The sequence below is a fragment of the Pithys albifrons genome, chromosome 3, assembly GCF_047495875.1.
Source record: "Pithys albifrons albifrons isolate INPA30051 chromosome 3, PitAlb_v1, whole genome shotgun sequence".
Classification (NCBI taxonomy): domain Eukaryota; kingdom Metazoa; phylum Chordata; class Aves; order Passeriformes; family Thamnophilidae; genus Pithys; species Pithys albifrons.
This window is the reverse complement of record NC_092460.1, coordinates 49,960,264-49,979,225: the sequence shown is the minus strand read 5'-3', so window position 1 is coordinate 49,979,225 and position 18,962 is coordinate 49,960,264. Positions and strand designations below refer to the sequence as shown.

Here is an 18,962-nt window from a genome sequence, read left to right as displayed (position 1 = left end):
GCTTTTCAGCTATGTCAGGAGTCTAAGACCAACATGTACCTACACAATTACTAAATGGGATTGAATCAATGTCTTCTGGGTACAAGAATATGCCTTTCTGTACTCAACAACTTGATTTGGCCATCAAATTTTACAAACTGGAATTTCTACCACTTTGAAGATCTAGAACATAGGAATCATAAGTAAAACTTAAGACTTAGACTATCAGTTTTCCCTGACTGAATTTTTTATTCAGTTATCTATGCTGAAAGGTGGAGCTGACATGTCTCCTTTTACCAAAATGTCCACCGTCCTGATAAATGAGCCATCCAACAGCTCAAATCTCCCACCTGCAGTTTTTGGATTGACGGGACACTGATTTACCCCTAAATACTCCCACTTCTGTTATATGCAGCTAAATAAGAGGAAGGTCTCACTGCCTCTGGTTCTGGCTTCAAAGACTGTCTACAAGGCAAAGAAGCAAAGCCAGTAATCTCACTGGACAATATACTCCAAGAGTATCTCCACTCTCATGTTATGGAGTCATTTTGATGAAAGGAAATTAAAAAGCATGTGCATTGCTAGATCCACACAGTCCTGGTCCTCTGTGGCTGGAGATGTAGCAACATGCATGGATTGTGGAGAACTGGGCTGGCCAGACTCCACCAGAGACTCCACTAGCTGAATCTGTGGTGTGTAAAGGGAGGACAGGCAGTAACATCTGATTTCTGGTGTCCACAACTGCCTGGATAGTGGAGACCATTGGCATTGGAGCAACATCAGGGAAGCAGGAAGAACACAGAGCTGAAGTAGAGCATAAGGCATCTGTGACATTCAAGGCATTTCCTGTCCTTCTTAAGATTGGATGTGCCTGAGCTTGTACACAAAGACAGCAGTAGATGAATCCATGCTCTAGAGTGTAAACCCATCTGAATATACTAAAAGCAGAGCCAGGAGATTTTGACAAGGCCTGCCCAGACACTAGGCAAGAGAGGAAGGCAACTGCTTCCACTCTGAGTCTGCAGCTACAGGATGCATATGCACTAGTGGATGCAAACAGGCTACTCGCTAGCCCAGCAGGTCTGCCTGGCAGAAGATATTTTTTTAAGGTTTCTCCACCACATCTTTTGTTCTTCAGCTAGAGCACATCCTTACTTTCCTCAGAGTTCCTGGGGACTCTGGCAAAAGTTAACTCTTTTTAGGTGTCCCTCTTCCCCTGCTCAGAGTTCTGTGTCATGGTCCATGCTATCATTGCCTTTGCTTGCTCACAGCTGCAAAAAGGCACAACATGTACTGGGTACACTGAGAGCAGGTGGGGCACAAATGCATGAACTGTGCTAAGCACATGAAGACCCCAGGCCACATCAGGGCTGCAGTCACCCATGGATAGCTCTTTAAAAATGGATGCTCTGGCTCCCAACTGACAGGGTATTTGAACCTGATCTTTTGCTATCTGGACATTGGCTGCTCCATGGTGCAGGAGGCACAGGCCTGCCAGGCAGTCCCCAGCACTGTCCCTGCTATCAGCTCACTTGATATAGAACAAATTGCATTTGCACCCATTTTGCCCAGTTTGGTGGCTCTGGGGTCAGGCTTCAAAATCCACCCTAAACAGATGATCTGAACTCCTTTCAACACCTACCATAGAAAGAACAGGGTAACATCATACAGGACGTGGCCAGATATTACACAACAAGCCTCCACATTGCTCTGAAAACCACAGTGTACTGAGTTAAGTAGTCCTTCTTTCTTTTAAATTTAGAGCTTATTACACTGAAAAATGACAGCTCTATGCTGTCATAAAAGCTGAAACACAGAAATTAAGAAAAAAAGACCCCTTGCTAATAAAACAAGGACTACAAAAATTATATCCTTTTTCCCCCTTTAAAAATAATAATAACAAGGTGTCTATAATTCTGTTAGTAAAAAGACATTTCCTCAGGGAGTGCTGGATCAATTGCTAATTACTCAATCAGCTCCAGAGCTGTGATGCCTTGTATTCTTAAAAAAATAACCTGCAACTGTCCCTCCCTCCAGTACAAAACATGGTGTGGGGTTTTTTTTATATTGCTGTGCAAGCAAAAGCTGCTGAAAGCTTCCAGAGCCTGTGAGACTGGTCCCTTGCTGCCTTGAATGTGATTATTTCATACCCTGGAACCTTCAGATTTCTCTGCAAACTGTGTACTAAGAAAAAGTGTCAGAGTTTCTTAATAGTTTCAGAGACATGATACGAGAAGACATAAGCAGGTTTCACACTGTGATAAGAAAGCCAGAAGGAGTCGCCGAGCTCAATGACTGACTGCAAGTGATGGTGCCTCACTTTTAAAAACCAAGAGTCAGAATACAGGCTCTGAGCTCTGTATTTCATTGCTTAGGGGGAAAAAATAATTTAAAAACAAAAAAGAAAACAAATAAAAAGGATATCTGCATTTTGGTTCTGTGAGCCTGACAGTTTTACCCTGGTTTTTAAGGTTTGGGGTTTTTTATGTGTGTGTTTTTTTTTTTTAAATAAACCTAACATTCACATAGTAGGGAGTTAGCTTTTAGGAAGAGAGAAAAATCAGAGGCAACAATTGAGAACACCACTTTGCACAGGCAGGATACCACTGCCTCCTTGTTTTGATTCTTCTCTGGTGTGATTCATTTCATTTTGATGACTGCTTTCATTTCAATATGTTGCACATCTAGGGATAGTTTACTAGAAGAAAGTATGAAATAATTAGTATCATTAAGGAAGAAAAAAATGAGTGCTTGTTGGAGGGGAGGACTGTGCTGCTGATATTTCTACCTTTGGCTAAGATGCTATTTAGCCTGCTGCTTGCTGGTTTCCATCTTTTTCTAGTCAGTAGTTGAAACACCTAATTGCTATATTTATTACAGTTTTCTTCAACTTGCCATAATTTTATAGAAACTTTTATTTGGCATTGAACATTAGCTAACTAGGATTTTCTGAGAATTCTGCTGTTTACACTGCTGCTAATAAGTATTTAATGATCTGAGATTTTAAAGTCATAACTATGCAAATTCTGGCCAGGTCCCTGAAGAAGCGCAGTTAATTAAAGCAAAGAAAAAGCTGAAGATTGGTGACACACTTCTCCATCTTCTGAGATTAAGGCCAATCAGTGTGTTTCAGGGCAAGTGGCATCTTCCCAGCATGGAAGGGCACCACACAGTGACAATTTTGTTTCCTGGGAACAGGTGGGCATTTAAGTTTTGGGGGCTGGTACCTCACATCCTTCAGAGAGCTGCCAGCTCCCTTTCCTGGGCTGAAATGTGGAGGATGAACTTGGGGCCATTAGTGATTTACATTTAAGGACAGAGTTGGTGTTCAGAGGTACACGCAGTGATGATGCACAGGTTTGAAAAGAGCTTGGATGGATGAATTTGGGAAGCATCATCACTGCAAGTTTATGGAAAGGGTGTGATGTCTAAGGAATTATGGCAAGCAGAAATCAGGGACAAAGGATGAAACAGCTAATGAATTAGGGGAAGCAGAAATCAAGGACAGAAGATAACCATCAGAAAGAGAAAGTAAAAATAATATCTTCATTAACAGAAATATTTTCCAGGCTCCCAGTGTGAAAGCTGCATAAAGCACTCCTGAAGAAGCAACTAGCCAAAAGGCACAGGGAGTGAGAAGAAACATTCTGCTTAATCTAAGGGATTATCAGGCTTGCCTGAGATATTCAGCTGTATAAACATGCCAGAAAATCATCTCCAAAGTCTGCATAACTACTCAGAAAGGATGCTTTGGAAAAGAAATTAAGATATCAGGAGAGCTGTGCTGCCATATTGTAAGTGAAATGAAATTTAAAGAGCAAATTTAGGAAGGATTTTCAGACCTGAAGGACATAATTTAGCCATTATTATGTGCTTTGAAACTGTTTTTCTTATCATGACAGATATACCACAAATTATAGACTTAGATTTATGTCCATTTCTGAAGAAGATGGACAAGAAATATTCAGTTGAGCTCCTTAGTGGCAGATTCTGGCCAACAGGCAAAAAAGGTGATGAAGCAATCTGGTAACAAACTGCTGACTTGGCCAGCCACAGAGTGCATGAGATTTGCAGAGCACTGGGCTAATCTGTGCAAAAACATTAACAAGCATTCCTTAGAAGAATAATTAGGTTTTAGAGAACTAAGAGAGAGACATGAGTCAAGAGACTGTTAAATGAAAGACCAAAGGGGAAAACAGTGAAATTAGAAAAAAAGTTATTTCTACAGAACCTGCATATCAAAAGCAAAACTAATCAAGGCACTAAAAGATGTAAAGAGGAGAAAAACAGTGTTGTCTATACACCAGTGCCAGGGGCCTGAGTAATAAAGAGAATACAAATAGTCCATTTTATGAGCATAAACAGCCAAAATGCCATTAGAAAACCCTGGTGAGAAAATCTACATAAAAGAATATTAAAATCAAGAATTTTAACCTAGCTAAGAAGGCTCAGGTAAATAGAAAGGGAGGGGGACGTGTCCAAATCACACTGTCAAAAATGGCATTTTCTGGTACAGAATCAGTGACAATCTGGAAATGAGTACTTACAGATTAATTTTCTACCATATAAAGAACAGAATTCCTCCTGGCTATAGAAATGAAGCGTCATAAAATTCAACAGATGAATGCAAGATCCTCTGTGTGTAGTGGACTGATCCATTGACCAAGGACTGAGAGACAGTGGTGCTGCTGAAAACGACCCATTAGTCCTGAGGCACAGCAAGTGACACACAGCCCATGTCAGGAAGGCTGATGACATACCACGCTGCGCTGGTTGGAGGGCAGCTGGTAGATGAGAGAGGGATTTAACCCCTATACTTTGCACCTGGTAGGCCACATCTAGAATAGCACACTCATTTTTGGCACTCCAATTAAAGAAAAGTGTTGATAAACTAGAGCAAGTTCAGTGGAGGGTCACCAAGGTGCTCAAGGGTTGGAGCACTGGCTCAGCGAGGAGAGGCTGAAGGATTCAGACTTGTTTGGCCTGGAGAGGAGATGATTTTGGTGGGACTTAACTGCAGTTCTTTGATACCTGTAAGGCAGTCAGTAAGGAGATTACGCCAAAATCATCACAGTGGAATCTTCACAATCTCACACAGCAGGAGAATAAGACACAGCAGAAATAAATCCAAAGAGGGAAAGAGGGTTCAGATTAGTTACAAAGATACATCAGCAGTGGGGCTGCGGTGAGGAAGGATGGTGCCGTCTATATCTGCTTTGGTTTTCATGATTTGGCTGGACAACTTTAAGCAAAAACTTGAGTTTGGTCTTGACTCTCCTTTGAAAAAGGAGATTGGACTGAAGATCCCACAAGGTCCTTTCCAACCCTGATTAGCTATGGTCCTATGAATGTGATTAGGCATATCCAAATCACACTAGAAAACAGGCTAACTTCTCTTGATATTGGTCTGCAAATTGTAGAGGAAAAGCATTCTTTTCATCCGTCTCTAGGAGCTGAATTTGGGCAATGCATTGGGGGTATTTAAATTGCCTTGAGAGTTCCCAGCCTTACAACTCAGAGAATTCTTTTCAAGGTTGGAAGACAGAAAGATTGTCTCTTAAGTACCTTCTTTAAAAAAAATTGTTAAAGAACTTAAAAACTTGGTTACATGTGTTATGTACAAATCAAGTAAGGTCATCAAAAGTACTGGATATATTTCATGGATTAGAGGCCATATTCATGAAGTTGAAATGACACAGAAACAGCCATAGAATCGTAGAATCATTTAGGCTGGTAAAGACCTTTAGGATCATTGAGAGTCCAACTGTTAATCCAACACTGCCAAATGCACCACTGCATCATGAGCCAGTAACATCTACACATCTTTTAAATACCTCCAGGTATCAAACTGGTCAGACTTCATGAGCTGTGCATGACAGTCAAGTGGTATTGAGGGATTATTTATGAGGTATTCAAGGTGCTTCAATAGAGACAAGAGAGGTGAACAGGTTAAAAAGAGAGTACAGCATAAGTAAAAGCAAAAGCAGCAACGTAATAGGAGGAGAAGGCAAGTTGTTACCAATAAATATAAATTAGGAGATGGAAATTGTAGAAAATTTTTCGTAGAATTGAATAAGGATACAAAATGGTACAAGTTAATCACTGGAAGAAGAAAACAGAACTGTCACGAACAGTGTAAAATACAGAAAACATCAATTCAAACAAGTTCTATGGGGAAGGTCAGATGATATATGTATACCATAGATCATAATGAGCTAATTTCAGCTCCAGCTGTGATCAAGTATTTTAGGCTGTGCCTAAATAGGGACATTCTAAGATAAGCAAGCCTGAACAATTTGTATGCAAGAGTTTTAGAAGAGATGGCCAGAAAAGGTCTGGACCAATTCTGATGATTTTTGATTAGACTCAGAGAATGGGGAAAGCACCCAAGGGTCAAAGGAATTCTGATGTTGTGCCAGTACACAGGGATCCAAGAGGCTGACTGGGCTGATGCTGATCACAATACAGTAAAGAGCGCCAATATGCAGCTTTGAGAGATGGATTAAAGGTGGATAATAAAATTAGCCGTGATCAACAGAACTTTAAGGAAAAATACACATCATCAAACTACCGTGCCATAATTTCTTATGAGATTACAAGCCTGGTTCACACAAGTAATTATGTTGCTTTGGCTTGGAATTATATGAAATCATCATGACATACATTAGTGTGCCGGTTTAAAGGTAAACCCTCAGGGGAAATGAGCTTACCACGAGAGAGATTATAAGTCAGAGCTAAAATTTTATTAATAATATTACAATAAATACATTGACACAAAAGGGAAATTGCTTTCAACTCACAAAAACCCAGCAGTATAACCCAGTGTCCTGGAGCACAAATCCAAGGGGGTTTGCTAGCCCTTGTGCTGAGACCCCTGTGGCTCCCCCAAGTCCAGAGCAAAAGGAAATGAAAAACCTGTTGGTGCAGGCGAGGGCTGTGGTCTGGGCATGAGCGGTGATCTCCTCCTGTCGAGGTCCTGCTGCTCCTCTGGATCCGATGAGAAGTTACTGAGGTCTTCTTACCCACCACTTATGTACCCTTAGGGAGCTCTCAGTCCCTCCCCCTGGGCGGGGACTCACACAATGGGTGATTAACTCTGGGAGCCAGGGGGTATTGAACTGTTGATGGCCCATTAGCAGCTCCGCCCTCTCAGGCTGGGTGTGAAGCTGATAATGGCTCCCTGGACAGCTGCTGCTAATGGTCCATTGTCCTTGGGGAATGAATAGAGGGGGTAGAATACACAGCTTTGATCACCCCCCACACAGTGTTAACTGGTCCGTCCTGCTGAACTAGGACATTATCCACCCCTTATTCTACACCATCTAGTCATTCCCAAATTGAATTCCCTTTTTACCTATACATACATATACACAATGAAACATTACAAACTCTTCTCACTCAAAATTAGGTCCCCTTTTGGTACACAACATGTTTCTCCATCTTTTTGCATTACCCACCAAGTGCAACCAGGTCCTTGAGCAAAAACAATCCCTCGGATGGGTTTGCCTTTGTTTGAGGTGGGACTAACCCAAACAGTCTTTCCCTAACATACCTCTCATATGGACCACAGGGACTTTATCTCCATCTACAGTATTCAAGAGTTCTGATTGGGCAGGACTAGCTCGATTGATGGAGCCCTGGGTGTTGACCAACCAGGTGGCCTTTGCCAAATGCAGCTCCCAGTGTTTGAAAGTTCCCCCACCCAACGCCTTCAAGGTGGTTTTCAGCAGTCCATTACATCACTCAACTTTCCCAGCAGCTGGAGCATGGTAGGGGATATGATACACCCACTCAATGCCGTGCTCTCTGGCCCAAGTGTCTATGAGGCTGTTCTTGAAGTGGGTGCCATTGTCAGACTCTATTCTCTCTGGGGTGCCGTGTCTCCACAGGACTTGTTTTTCAAGGTCCAGGATGGTATTCCAGGCAGTGGCATGAGGTACGGGGTATATCTCCAGCCATCCAGTGGTTGCCTCTACCATGGTCAGCACGTAGCGCTTGCCTTGGCATGTTTGGGGAAGTGTGATGTAGTCAACTTGCCAGGCTTCCCCAAATCTGTATTTCGACCACCGTCCACCATACCATAGAGGCTTCACCTGCTTGGCCTGCTTGATGGCAGCACATGTGTCACAGTCATGCATAATGTGTGAGACACTGTTCATGGTTAGATCCACCCCTTGGTCACGAGCCCATCTGTATGTCACATCTCTGCCCTGATGACCAGAGGCATCATGGGCCCATCAAGCTAGAAACAACTCTCCCTTGTGCTGTCAATCCAGATCTACCTGAGAGACTTTAATCCTGGCAGCTCGATACACCTGCTCGTTGTTATGATGCTCCTCATTAGCCCGGCTCTTGGGTACATAAGCATCTACGTGACGGACCTTCACACTCAGCTTCTCTACGCAGGCAGCCATGTCCTGCCACATCTCAGCTTCCCAGATGGGTTTCCCTTTGCGCTGCCAGCCGGCCTTCCTCCAACGCTCCAGCCATCCCCACAGAGCATTGGCCACCATCCATGAGTCAGTGTAAAGTTAGTCTTGACCATTTCTCTCGTTCAGCGATATCCAAAGCCAGGTGAACAGCTTTCAGCTCTGCAACCTGACTTGATCCACCTTGTCCTTCAGTCGCTTCTGCAACTCAACGTGTAGGACTCCATACAGCTGCTTTCCATTTTCGGCTTGTCCCTACAATGCGGCAGGAGCCATCTGTGAAGAGAGCATATCGCTTCTCCTCTTCTGGTAGCTGGTTATATGGTGGGGCCTCCTCAGCTCGTGTCACCTGCTCCTCTTCTTCTTCAGAGGACAATCCGAAACTCTCACCTTCCGGTCAGTTGGTGATGATTTCCAAAATCCCAAGGCGATTAGGATTCCCTATCCGGGTTCGCGGCGTGATCAGAGCGATCCACTTACTCCATGTGGCATCAGTGGCGTGATGGGTAGAAGGAGCTTTTCCTTTGAACATCCAGCCCAACACTGGTAGTTGGGGTGCCAGGATGAGCTGTGCCTCAGTGCCAATCACTTCTGAGGCAGCTCGAACTCCTTCATAAGCTGCCAGGATCTCTTTCTCAGTTGGGGTATAGCTGGCTTCAGATCCTTTGTATCCCCGACTCCAGAATCCCAGCAGTCATCTCGAGTCTCCCCAGGTACTTTCTGCCAGAGGCTCCAGGATGGGCCATTCTCCCCGGCTGCAGTGTAGAGCACATTCTTCACATCCTGTCCTGTCCTGTCCTGACTGGCCCGGGCTACTGCATGGGTAATCTCCTGTTTAATCTGCTTAAAGGCTTGTTGTTGTTCAGGGCCCCACTGGAAATCATTTTTCTTCCGTGTCACAAGGTAGAGAGGGCTTACAATCTGACTGTACTCAGGGATATGCATCCTCCAAAAGCCCACGGCGCCTAGGAAAGCCTGAGTTTCCTTCTTGCTGGTCGGTGGGGACATAGCTGCTATTCTGTTGATCACCTCTGTTGGAATCTGGCGACGCCCGTCTTGCCACTTCACTCCTAGGAACTGAATTTCCTGAGCAGGTCCCTTGACCTTACTTCGTTTAATGGCAAAAGCAGCTCTTAGGAGAATGTCGATTATCTTCTTTCCTTTCTCAAAAACCTCCCCTGCTGTGTTCCCCCATACAATGATGTCATCGATATATACTGTAGATGTTCTGGAGCCTCACCCTTTTCCAGTGCAGTCTGGATCAGTCCATGGCAAATGGTGGGACTGTGTTTCCACCCCTGGGGCAGTCGATTCCAGGTGTACTGCACCCCCTTCCAGGTGAAAGCAAACTGTGGCCTGCACTCTGCTGCCAACAGAATGGAGAAAAAGGCATTGGCAATGTCGATGGTGGCATACCACTTGGCTGCCTTGGACTCCAGCTCATACTGAAGCTCCAGCATGTCCGGCACAGCGGCACTCAGGGCGGGTGTGACCTCATTGAGACCACGGTAATCCACCGTCAGCCTCCACTCTCCACTGGACTTTCGTACTGGCCATATGGGGCTATTAAAGGGTGAGTGAGTCTTGCTGATCACCCCTTGACTCTCCAGCTCACGAATCATCTTGTGTATGGGGGTCACAGAGTCTCGGTCAGTGCGGTATTGCCGACGGTGCACTGTGGCTGTGGCCAGCAGTACCAATTGTTCTTCAACATTCAGCAGTCCCACAGCAGAAGGGTCCTCTGAGAGGCCAGGCAAGGTGCTCAGCTGTCTGATTTCCTCTGTCTCCACAGCAGCTATGCCAAAAGCCCAACACAATCCCTTTGGGTCTTTGAAATACCCATTCCTCAGGTAGTCTATGCCAAGGATACATGGGGCTTCTGGACCAGTCACAATGGGGTGTCTATGCCATTCCTTCCCTGTCAAACTGACTTCAGCTTCCAGTACAGTCAGCTGTTGGGATCCCCCTGTCACCCCAGAAATAGAGATGGATTCTGCCCCAACGTATCCTGATGGCATCAACGTGCATTGTGCACCAGTGTCCACTAGAGCTTTGTATTTCTGTGGGTCTGATGTGCCAGGCCACCAAATCCACACAGTCCAATAAACCCGATTGTCCCTCTCCTCTACCTGGCTAGAGGCAGGGCCCCCCTAGTTCTGGTCATGGTACTCACTGCGCTCTCCCTGTGAATATGACCGGGAGGTTCCTTCAAGAGGATAGGGCATGACATCATCATTCTTATACTGTCTGGAGCCTTGCCCACGAGAGACCAGAGCAGCCTTCAACCTTGAAGAATTCCCTGTGTTAGTTGTGCCTCTTTGCAATTCACGTAGCCGAGCTCCTAAGGAAGAGGTGGGTTTCCCATCCCACTTCCTCATATCTTCTCCATGCTCATGGAGGTAAAACCACAGATTGCCGCGTGGAGTGTACCCTTTCTCCTTAGCCAGAAGATGCCTGCTTCTGATGGCAGAGACTCTCGTTTGTTCTGGAGAGATATGGAAGAGTCCTTCCTTAATCTTCTCTTCCAGTTCAGCCAGTTTTGTTTCCACAGCTGAGATGTGGGCTCATAATGGAGCAGTGACAGTGTCTTCATAAATCCTGAGTTTGCTGACCAGTGCGCCCACCTTGTCTTCTCCCTCTCTCCACTGCAATGTTGCAAGGTAGCGAGAATACATTTCTGGCCCAAGTCGTGCAAATTTTAACCACATCTGGGATGTGCACTGGACACCATCTGGACTTCTAGGGAATCTCTCATCCTCTGAAAAGGTTATCTCCAGTATGGCTAATTCCCTTAAGCACTGGATACCTTGTTCCATCGTGTTCCACTGTCCTTGCTGTACGTGGAGGTCCTCCTTACAAAGATATCTCTCCCTCACGCTTGACAACAGTCGCCGCCAGAGGCTGAGAGTTTTCTGTCTCTTTCCAATGCCCTGATCAGTGACCACATCTCGAGACAGGGATCCCAGCTGCCTTGCCTCACTCCCATCTAGAATTGTGTCATTGGCCGCCGCATCCCAGATTCAAAGCAGCCAGGTCAAGATGGACTCATTTGCCTGTCGTGTGAACTCTCTCCTGAGCTCACGCAGCTCTCCTGGGGATAGGGAACGGGTCATTATTTCTGGCTCCATTTCTTCTGCTTGAGGTGAAGGTCCTGACTCTTCCTCGTCATTCACTATACAAACTGATTTGGTCTTTGATTTTCTTTTCTGGACAGGGGCAACTGCTATCGGTTTCTGTTGTCCTTCTGGCTCAGCCGTGGTTTGAGTGGACATGGTGCTGGTTGATGTATCTCTTTTCCTCTCTGGCTCAGCCGTGGTTTGAGTGGACATGGTGCTGGTTGATGTATCTCTTTTCCTCTCTGGCTCAGCCGTGGTTTGAGTGGACATGGTGCTGGTTGATGTATCTCTTTTCCTCTCTGGCTCAGCCGTGGTTTGAGTGGACATGGTGCTGGTTGATGTATCTCTTTTCCTCTCTGGCTCAGCCATGGTTTGAGTGGACATGGTGCTGGTTGATTTGCTCCTTTTCTCCTCCTCCTGACAATGCTGTACCACATCAAGCAGTGTGTGGTAGGCAGTGGCCAGGGCCCAGCAGGTTGCTGTGAGCTGCACATCTCTGGGACTACCAGAGCATCTTCCTTTCACATAGCTTAGCATTTTGGCAGGGTCCTGCAGTTGTTCCAGGTTGAATTTCCAGATCATTTGAGGAGAGAAGGTCTCCAAATACTGGCCCATATCTTCCCACTTCCCGTGCCACTCAACATCATCCGCTCCCAGGGCAGGCCTCCAGCAAGTCTCCTTAGAGAGCCCAGTTCTGATCCTAAACATGGTGTATACAGTACAGAGGAGACAAAGCAACACTAACAGCACTAACTGTAAGATTATGCTGTCCCTAACATCAAAAGGAAGCTCAATATTTTCAATTATTGTTGTAGCAGAGATGAAAAGGTGGAAGTAACCATCTCCGCCTGTTTTCCCCACAGTCTGGGTGCCATTTTTTATGAGACCCCAGAGGTAACAACCCAAACCAGGACAGGCAAACCAGACTGAATATACATTCACAATGAAATTCATTGCTTCTGACGTTATGACAACATAAACATAGTATATTAATAAAGCAATTTTTATCCTTCTCCCTGGTATTAAAGAGAGCATCAAAATAGGCACATGGTTCCCCATGTGTCGAAATATGAACAGGCCCAGATACACCATCCACATGAATACATCAAGCAACATGGTAGGCAGGGAGTTTCTGTATCCAAATACACAAAATGAAATTGCAATTCTCACCTCTCTCTCGTGGCCCCACGTTGGGCGCCAAAAGATGTGCTGGTTTAAAGGTGAACCAGCAGGGGAAATGAACTCACCACGAGAGAGATTATAAGTCAGAGCTAAAATTTTATTAATAATATTACAATAAATACATTGACACAAAAGGGAAATTGCTTTCAACTCACAAAAACCCAGCAGTATAACCCAGTGTCCTGGAGCACAAACCCAAGGGGGGTTGTTAGCCCTTGTGCTGAGACCCCTGTGGCTCCCCCAAGTCCAGAGCAAAAGGAAATGAAAAACCTGTTGGTGCAGGCAAGGGCTGTGGTCTGGGCATGAGCGGTGATCTCCTCCTGTTGAGGTCCTGCTGCTCCTCTGGATCCGATGAGAAGTTACTGAGGTCTTCTTACCCACCACTTATGTACCCTTAGGGAGCACCCAGTCCCTCCCCCTGGGCGGGGACTCACACAATGGGTGATTAACTCTGGGAGCCAGGGGGTATTGTTGGACTATTGATGGCCCATTAGCAGCTCCGCCCTCTCAGGCTGGGTGTGAAGCTGATAATGGCTCCCTGGGCAGCTGCTGCTAATGGTCCATTGTCCTTGGGGAATGAATAGAGGGGGTAGAATACACAGCTTTGATCACCCCACACAGGGTTAGCTGGTCCCTCCTGCTGAACTAGGACAATTAGCTGGAGAAAAAAAATGGTTAAGTAATAAACCTCACAGACAACTCTAAATGAGGACTCATTTGTGAGGAAATGTACTTCTGTAATGTACAATTCTTGCCACTCTGTTCTTTATTTATTTATCACAACCTGACAGAAAACTAAAAACAGTCATGGATGAATTTTGCAGTTGAAGCATATTTTTGGGAAAACAGAAAAGAAATGAAGAGGACAAGTTAGTGATAGAACAGCATTAACCGCTTTGGAAATGCAAATAATATATTCCAGTGTGAACAAATGAAACCAACACACATCTGGGAACACAGTTTTCTGTTCCTACTAAAAGGAAAGTTTTTTCTCTCTTCAAAAGAGGAGACAGAGAAAAAAATCCCAGTGAATAAAGCTTGGAGCCAATGAAGAAAGCAGCTGAATTAACAAATAGGGGGATGCTATGAATGACTGGATGGGTTTCTGCAATACTTGGTTGTAGGAACCAGGAAATTTCAGGCTTGAATACAGAGGCAATATTAACAGCAAAGGCACTGGAGCAGCTATACAGAGTACTGTGTCTTGTTCTGATGTCCACCACTTTTAAAAGCTATTTAAGACCACTGAAAGCATATCTCAGAATGTCAGGATATCCAAAATGCCATTCCTCTCATCAGGGGCAAGGTCAGGATGGGATTTGACTACAGCTTGGGATCTACATGGCAAACTCCACTGTGATAATGGAGAGAGGTAAAGACAGAGCATTCTCTGAAAGGTAGGCAGGACTCTCCTCAGCCATTGGACTCCGAGCAACTAGTTAAGCAAATATTTTGGGCATATTTGGGGAACACACTTGTAATCACAATTGTCCCTTCTAACCACATAGCAAAGCTCTCTCCCCCTTGATCTACATATGTACCTAACCACCTATTCATCCAAGTAAATTGTATACTGAGAAAAGTCCCAGGAATGCCACAGAAGAGGGCAAAGAGAGAATTTCCACCATAGGTGGTTAAGTACAGCACTTGGCTGATCAGAGGCAGAAAAACCACTCCCTCTGGAATTCATGCCCCTGAAGCCAGGTTGACATTAAGGGGTGATAGCTCCCTTCCTAGAAGAACAGTGGTATCATCTCCAACCACATGTGAACAAAACTGTCTCACAGAATAGAACAAGTAGGAGAAATTGCTCACTTTTTTATTGCTAGAGAACTGCCTGCTTTAAAAAGTTGATGAGTGTGAGCCCAGAAATAAGTGGCTCTTTCCCTAAATTCACACACATATAGACTCTGGCTGACATGTCAAAGGTGATTAGTATTCACATTGTCTCAACTTTCAACATATAGTAGGCTCTCAACTTTAGCAAGCTGCCCTCTGAAGTTTCCTCAGATCAAGCTCTTCAAATGCACCCGTCACTGTGGGAAACAAATGATGACAGACAAGACCTAATCACAATGCAGGAGAAGAGGGACTCCCACCAGGACAGCTGGTGATGAACACAGTCTGCTTGAAATGTCTGGGAAATTGTGACCTCCTGTCACCAGTGAGCAGTTGGAACTGAATCTGCAGCCGTGGTTGTCTGTGCACACAAGAGCACTGGCATTCTTCAAACCAAATTGTCTCATGCGGTTTTAGGAGCTCTGAGGGGAACAATGAGGTAGGATATGGACTTACAACTGGTGTTTTGGTGTTTTTTTCTAATCCTTATGTTGAAGCTGGCTGGGGGAGGGAGTGTGTGAGAGGGGAGAAAGTTCTGGTGATGTCAGCTCCTATCTCTATGGAAACTGAACAGTTTTAGTGACAGTGGAGTCCTCCTCTTTGAGCTGCTGGGTTGCGTGGAGAGCAGGGGCAAGCAGGGCAGGGGCACATGAGGGAATTCAGCTTACTAAAACTATAGCTTTTGGCTTTACAAGGAAGTGAGGAAAAAAAACTACAAATGATTGCCTGAATACATTGTTTATGTAACAAAAACACCGTCTTGGGCAATAACAGTGAATTGTCATTACACTCTTTGTTAAAATGTGCTGTCAAGCAGAGAACCAGAGGGAGATACCTCAACTGCCCAGGAATGCCTGACAATTGTCCTTTGCCTGTACTTCACTTTTTCATGCTACAGTTTATTCCAATCTTTGCTGTCTTGTTGGTGTTTATTTGGAAAGGGAGAAGGGAAAAGAAAGGGCTGGAACTACAGTTCTCCTTGGAACTGACAGAAGCTGCATGTATTCTGTGCTGGCCATTACTGCCCAACACCACAGACATCTTCTTACAAGCCAAGTTTATGATCTCCCTTGCAGAAAATGGGAATCCAGGACTATGAAAAGGAGAAGGCTCCTAAAGAATACTGATTAGCCTCTGATCAGGATCTTACTCACTGGCATGGAGAAAACATACAAGACCTGATGCAGGCTTTCCTTTCTAAGTCAGAGAGCTAAGGGCAGCATCTGGACCTGAGTAAGCTGAAGCCGTGATCCAGGTGTAGGATCAATAAGGATAAAGGTTATGGCTCACATTTCAGGTTAAATAAAAGCCTACAGTGTGTAAGGGTAAGTTTAAGCCTTGGACTTGATTTAAACAGTGCAGACAAATTTAATGAATTTCAAGGAATAATGAATTAATAACCACAAGCTTTTATAACTCAAAATACATTATATAGTCATTAGTTCTAAGTAACTAAATGGAAAAAAAATCTTTCTTTAGTAGGCATCTTTCGAGATCAGATATTCTAATGAGATTACTATCATTTCAGCCTGACATCTCATGAGGATGATTGCATAGATAACAAGAAGCAAATTTCTTTCAGTTTTGGACCTGAAATGAAAAGGAAATATGAAAATTGAATGTTCTCTCTTCTTGTCCAGGTAGTGTGCATTTCATTTATTTTCTGCATGAAGTACTTGAGCTCACCCTCTTTCCTTTAGCATTGCCCCACTGATTTCATCATCTTTTCAGAGCCACTCACATACCATTCTTGTAGAAACACCAGACAGAGCAAAATCTTAAGTTCCTAAACCTTTTACCTCATATGCTGGTGCTCCTGTGCCCATCTGGAGCAGCCTTTCGCGCAACATACCAAAGCATGTCACCCACACAGAGGAGTATCGTGGACTCCAAGGTCTGCTTTTCAAGCACATCAGTTCCTCAAAGGCTGCTGTGTTAGGGTCTTGCTTTCCCTGCATCCAGTCTCCAGCAATTTTGCCACCAGGACCTTGGGCTAAAACCTGCAATGATCTGGCTCTTCTCATCACTGTGTATCAGGTGTTTTAACTCACTGTCCTCATGCCGGGCCATTTTAAATCAGGTGCTTATCTCAGCAGGCTCAGCTACAAGAAAGGTCTTCCCATCTCACACATATTGTGTTAATTCAGAAAAGCCTATAGCTTTCAACTGCTTGTCCTCCTTTCATGCACTACATGACCGAGAATCAGCCTTCAAACTTTTACAACTGCACTGAGTTTGAAACTCTGCTCCTCCCAGAAGCAAACAATTATATGCCCCTCCAGAGGGAATGACTTTCAAGCCTTGCTGTAAGAAGAAGTGTGTCAAAAGCAAATATAAAGACAGTGCTGCTTCCACACCACAGGGGAAAACTCTGCCAAGTGAGCCCAAACTCACTGCTGGCACAGTCAGTAATACATGTACTTCCAGGCAACGGTGGATGCTGGTAAAGAGAGAAGTGAAGCTTCCTCTCTGAAAATAGATTCACTTTTTTTACCATGAGAGCAGCAATGTTACATATTTATTTCTGACTTTTTTATTATTATACCACAAGGCACTCTAATTGAAAATTAGAACTCCAAAAAGCACATCGCACTGGTTTCAGAAATGGACATTTTGCTGTGATTCAGAAGGCAAATCCTGTTAGACTTTCCACTTCATACAAGCAGAGGGGAAAATCAGAGCTTCACCATAGCAACTTTGTTGTAAAAAAATACTCAAATGTCAGCTTGTCCCGATAGTACTGTGGGCAACGCTGGTGCAATACAAAGACAAAAAGCCCTGAGTAACAAAAATTACATTCCTACCTTTGAAAGGCTGCTGTTGGAAACAGAAAAACTAGCTTTACTTTGGTTCTGCTAAAGGTTGTGCCTCTTCCATTTGGACATTGTAAAAACAGAACAGTAAAAACCCCAGAAAAGTTTCTGGGCCAGCTCTTCAAGTGATACAAATTAACACCCCCTACTGAAATTGTGCTGGACAGATGGCTGCACATAAACTGGGGAGCTCAGCTACCCTGTCTACTGTTGCTTCCATAGACTGCTAATCCTGGGATGCCTGATTCCAGTTTGGCAGACATACTGAAATTGCACCAGAGTAGAAACCTTCCCCTCAGTCACATCATTTCTGTCCCATGCAAGACTCTAGTAAACACAGACCAAATAAACCCAGAAATTATCAACCTACCCAGCCATGACAATGAAGAAGTCCAGGCGGTTCCAGGTATCTCCAAGGTAACACTTCTTGCCGAAGATCCCCAGGGCAACCATCTTTAAAACCATTTCCATGGCAAAGAAGATGAAGATAAAATCATCAAATACCTGCCAAACATAAACCCAAGAGAACATCTGATAACTGTTCTCAGCCTCGGACTTTAAAAACACAGAATGTTATAGCAATACAAATTTAAGTACTTCTGAAAATGAGTTTGAAGAAGGGCTGGAAGAGCTTCTCCCATGCAGCCCTGGAATCAGCATCCTGCTGCTCAAGTTCACAGGGGTTTTCTATAGTGTTTTTTCCCCCCACAAGTAAAGTAATTGATGCAGACTCAGAGACTCCTTACGCAGACTTGAAAGGAGACCTTGGCTCAGCACCAGCAGGTCCAAACCTGGCCAGGAAAACTTTGTTCTTCCAAGGTCCCACAGGAGGGACTTCTCATCACCCTCCTGCACATGCCTGAGCTGAGGACATAGTGCAGCTTCAGGCAGAGTTTGAACAGCACATACCAAACACAGATAGAAGCTTCAGCTATCTTGAGATCTCAGCCACAACACCACCTCTTTGGGGAAACAGTAAGCACAGCTATCTAGGTGTACTCAAGGACATTCGAGGAATTCCTTTTATCTCCTCTCCTTTTGGGCATCCTGAATGCCACAGTACCTTTTGAAACAGTAATACTCTTGGCTTCTCAGCAGACCAACAAATGCATTGGGCACTACTGTTCTCTCGTCCTGCCTCCCTCTGGCTGAACTCTCACCTACATATCTTGTAGTTGTCTACATCAGGAAACCCCTGCTTATGCGTAGGATCAGGAGGATTAGCAACTGTTCTGTATTGCATGGTCACAAGCAGACTTCATTCATTCTCTTTCTCACCCCCTTCCCCTCCTCAAAGCAAGCTTTTGTCATTTTACAACAGGATAGCTTACTGCCAGGGACAATCTTGCCAGCCTCTCTGGGAAGGTATTGCTCACACACTGAAGGACAGCATGCATGAAAATTTGTGACTTGGACTGAAACACCATCACAAGAAGAAGAAAGTCTGCTTACCTGCAAGATTTTACACCTGTCAGAAAGGCAGTCCATATCTTCACATGGCTGGTACATTCCCAGGGTAACGCAGTTTAGCAAAATGACCATCATGCTGACACACTCGAACCAGGTGGAAAAGAGTCAAGGAAAACTTCTGCAAAAGCATCAAG

The 18,962-nt window shown here is 44.5% G+C and overlaps 1 protein-coding gene across 1 annotated transcript in view; it reads right to left on the bottom strand.

Annotated features, from left to right (window-relative positions):
• Window positions 1-18,962, bottom strand: part of CACNA1I (calcium voltage-gated channel subunit alpha1 I) — a 185,758-nt gene that overhangs the window by 54,970 nt on the left and 111,826 nt on the right. The window contains exons 5-6 of the mRNA XM_071550077.1: window positions 18,811-18,922; window positions 17,729-17,862 (exon numbers count right to left, since the gene is read on the bottom strand). Of these exons, the coding sequence (XP_071406178.1) occupies window positions 17,729-17,862; window positions 18,811-18,922 (246 nt within the window). The remainder of the gene's footprint in view (window positions 1-17,728; window positions 17,863-18,810; window positions 18,923-18,962) is intronic.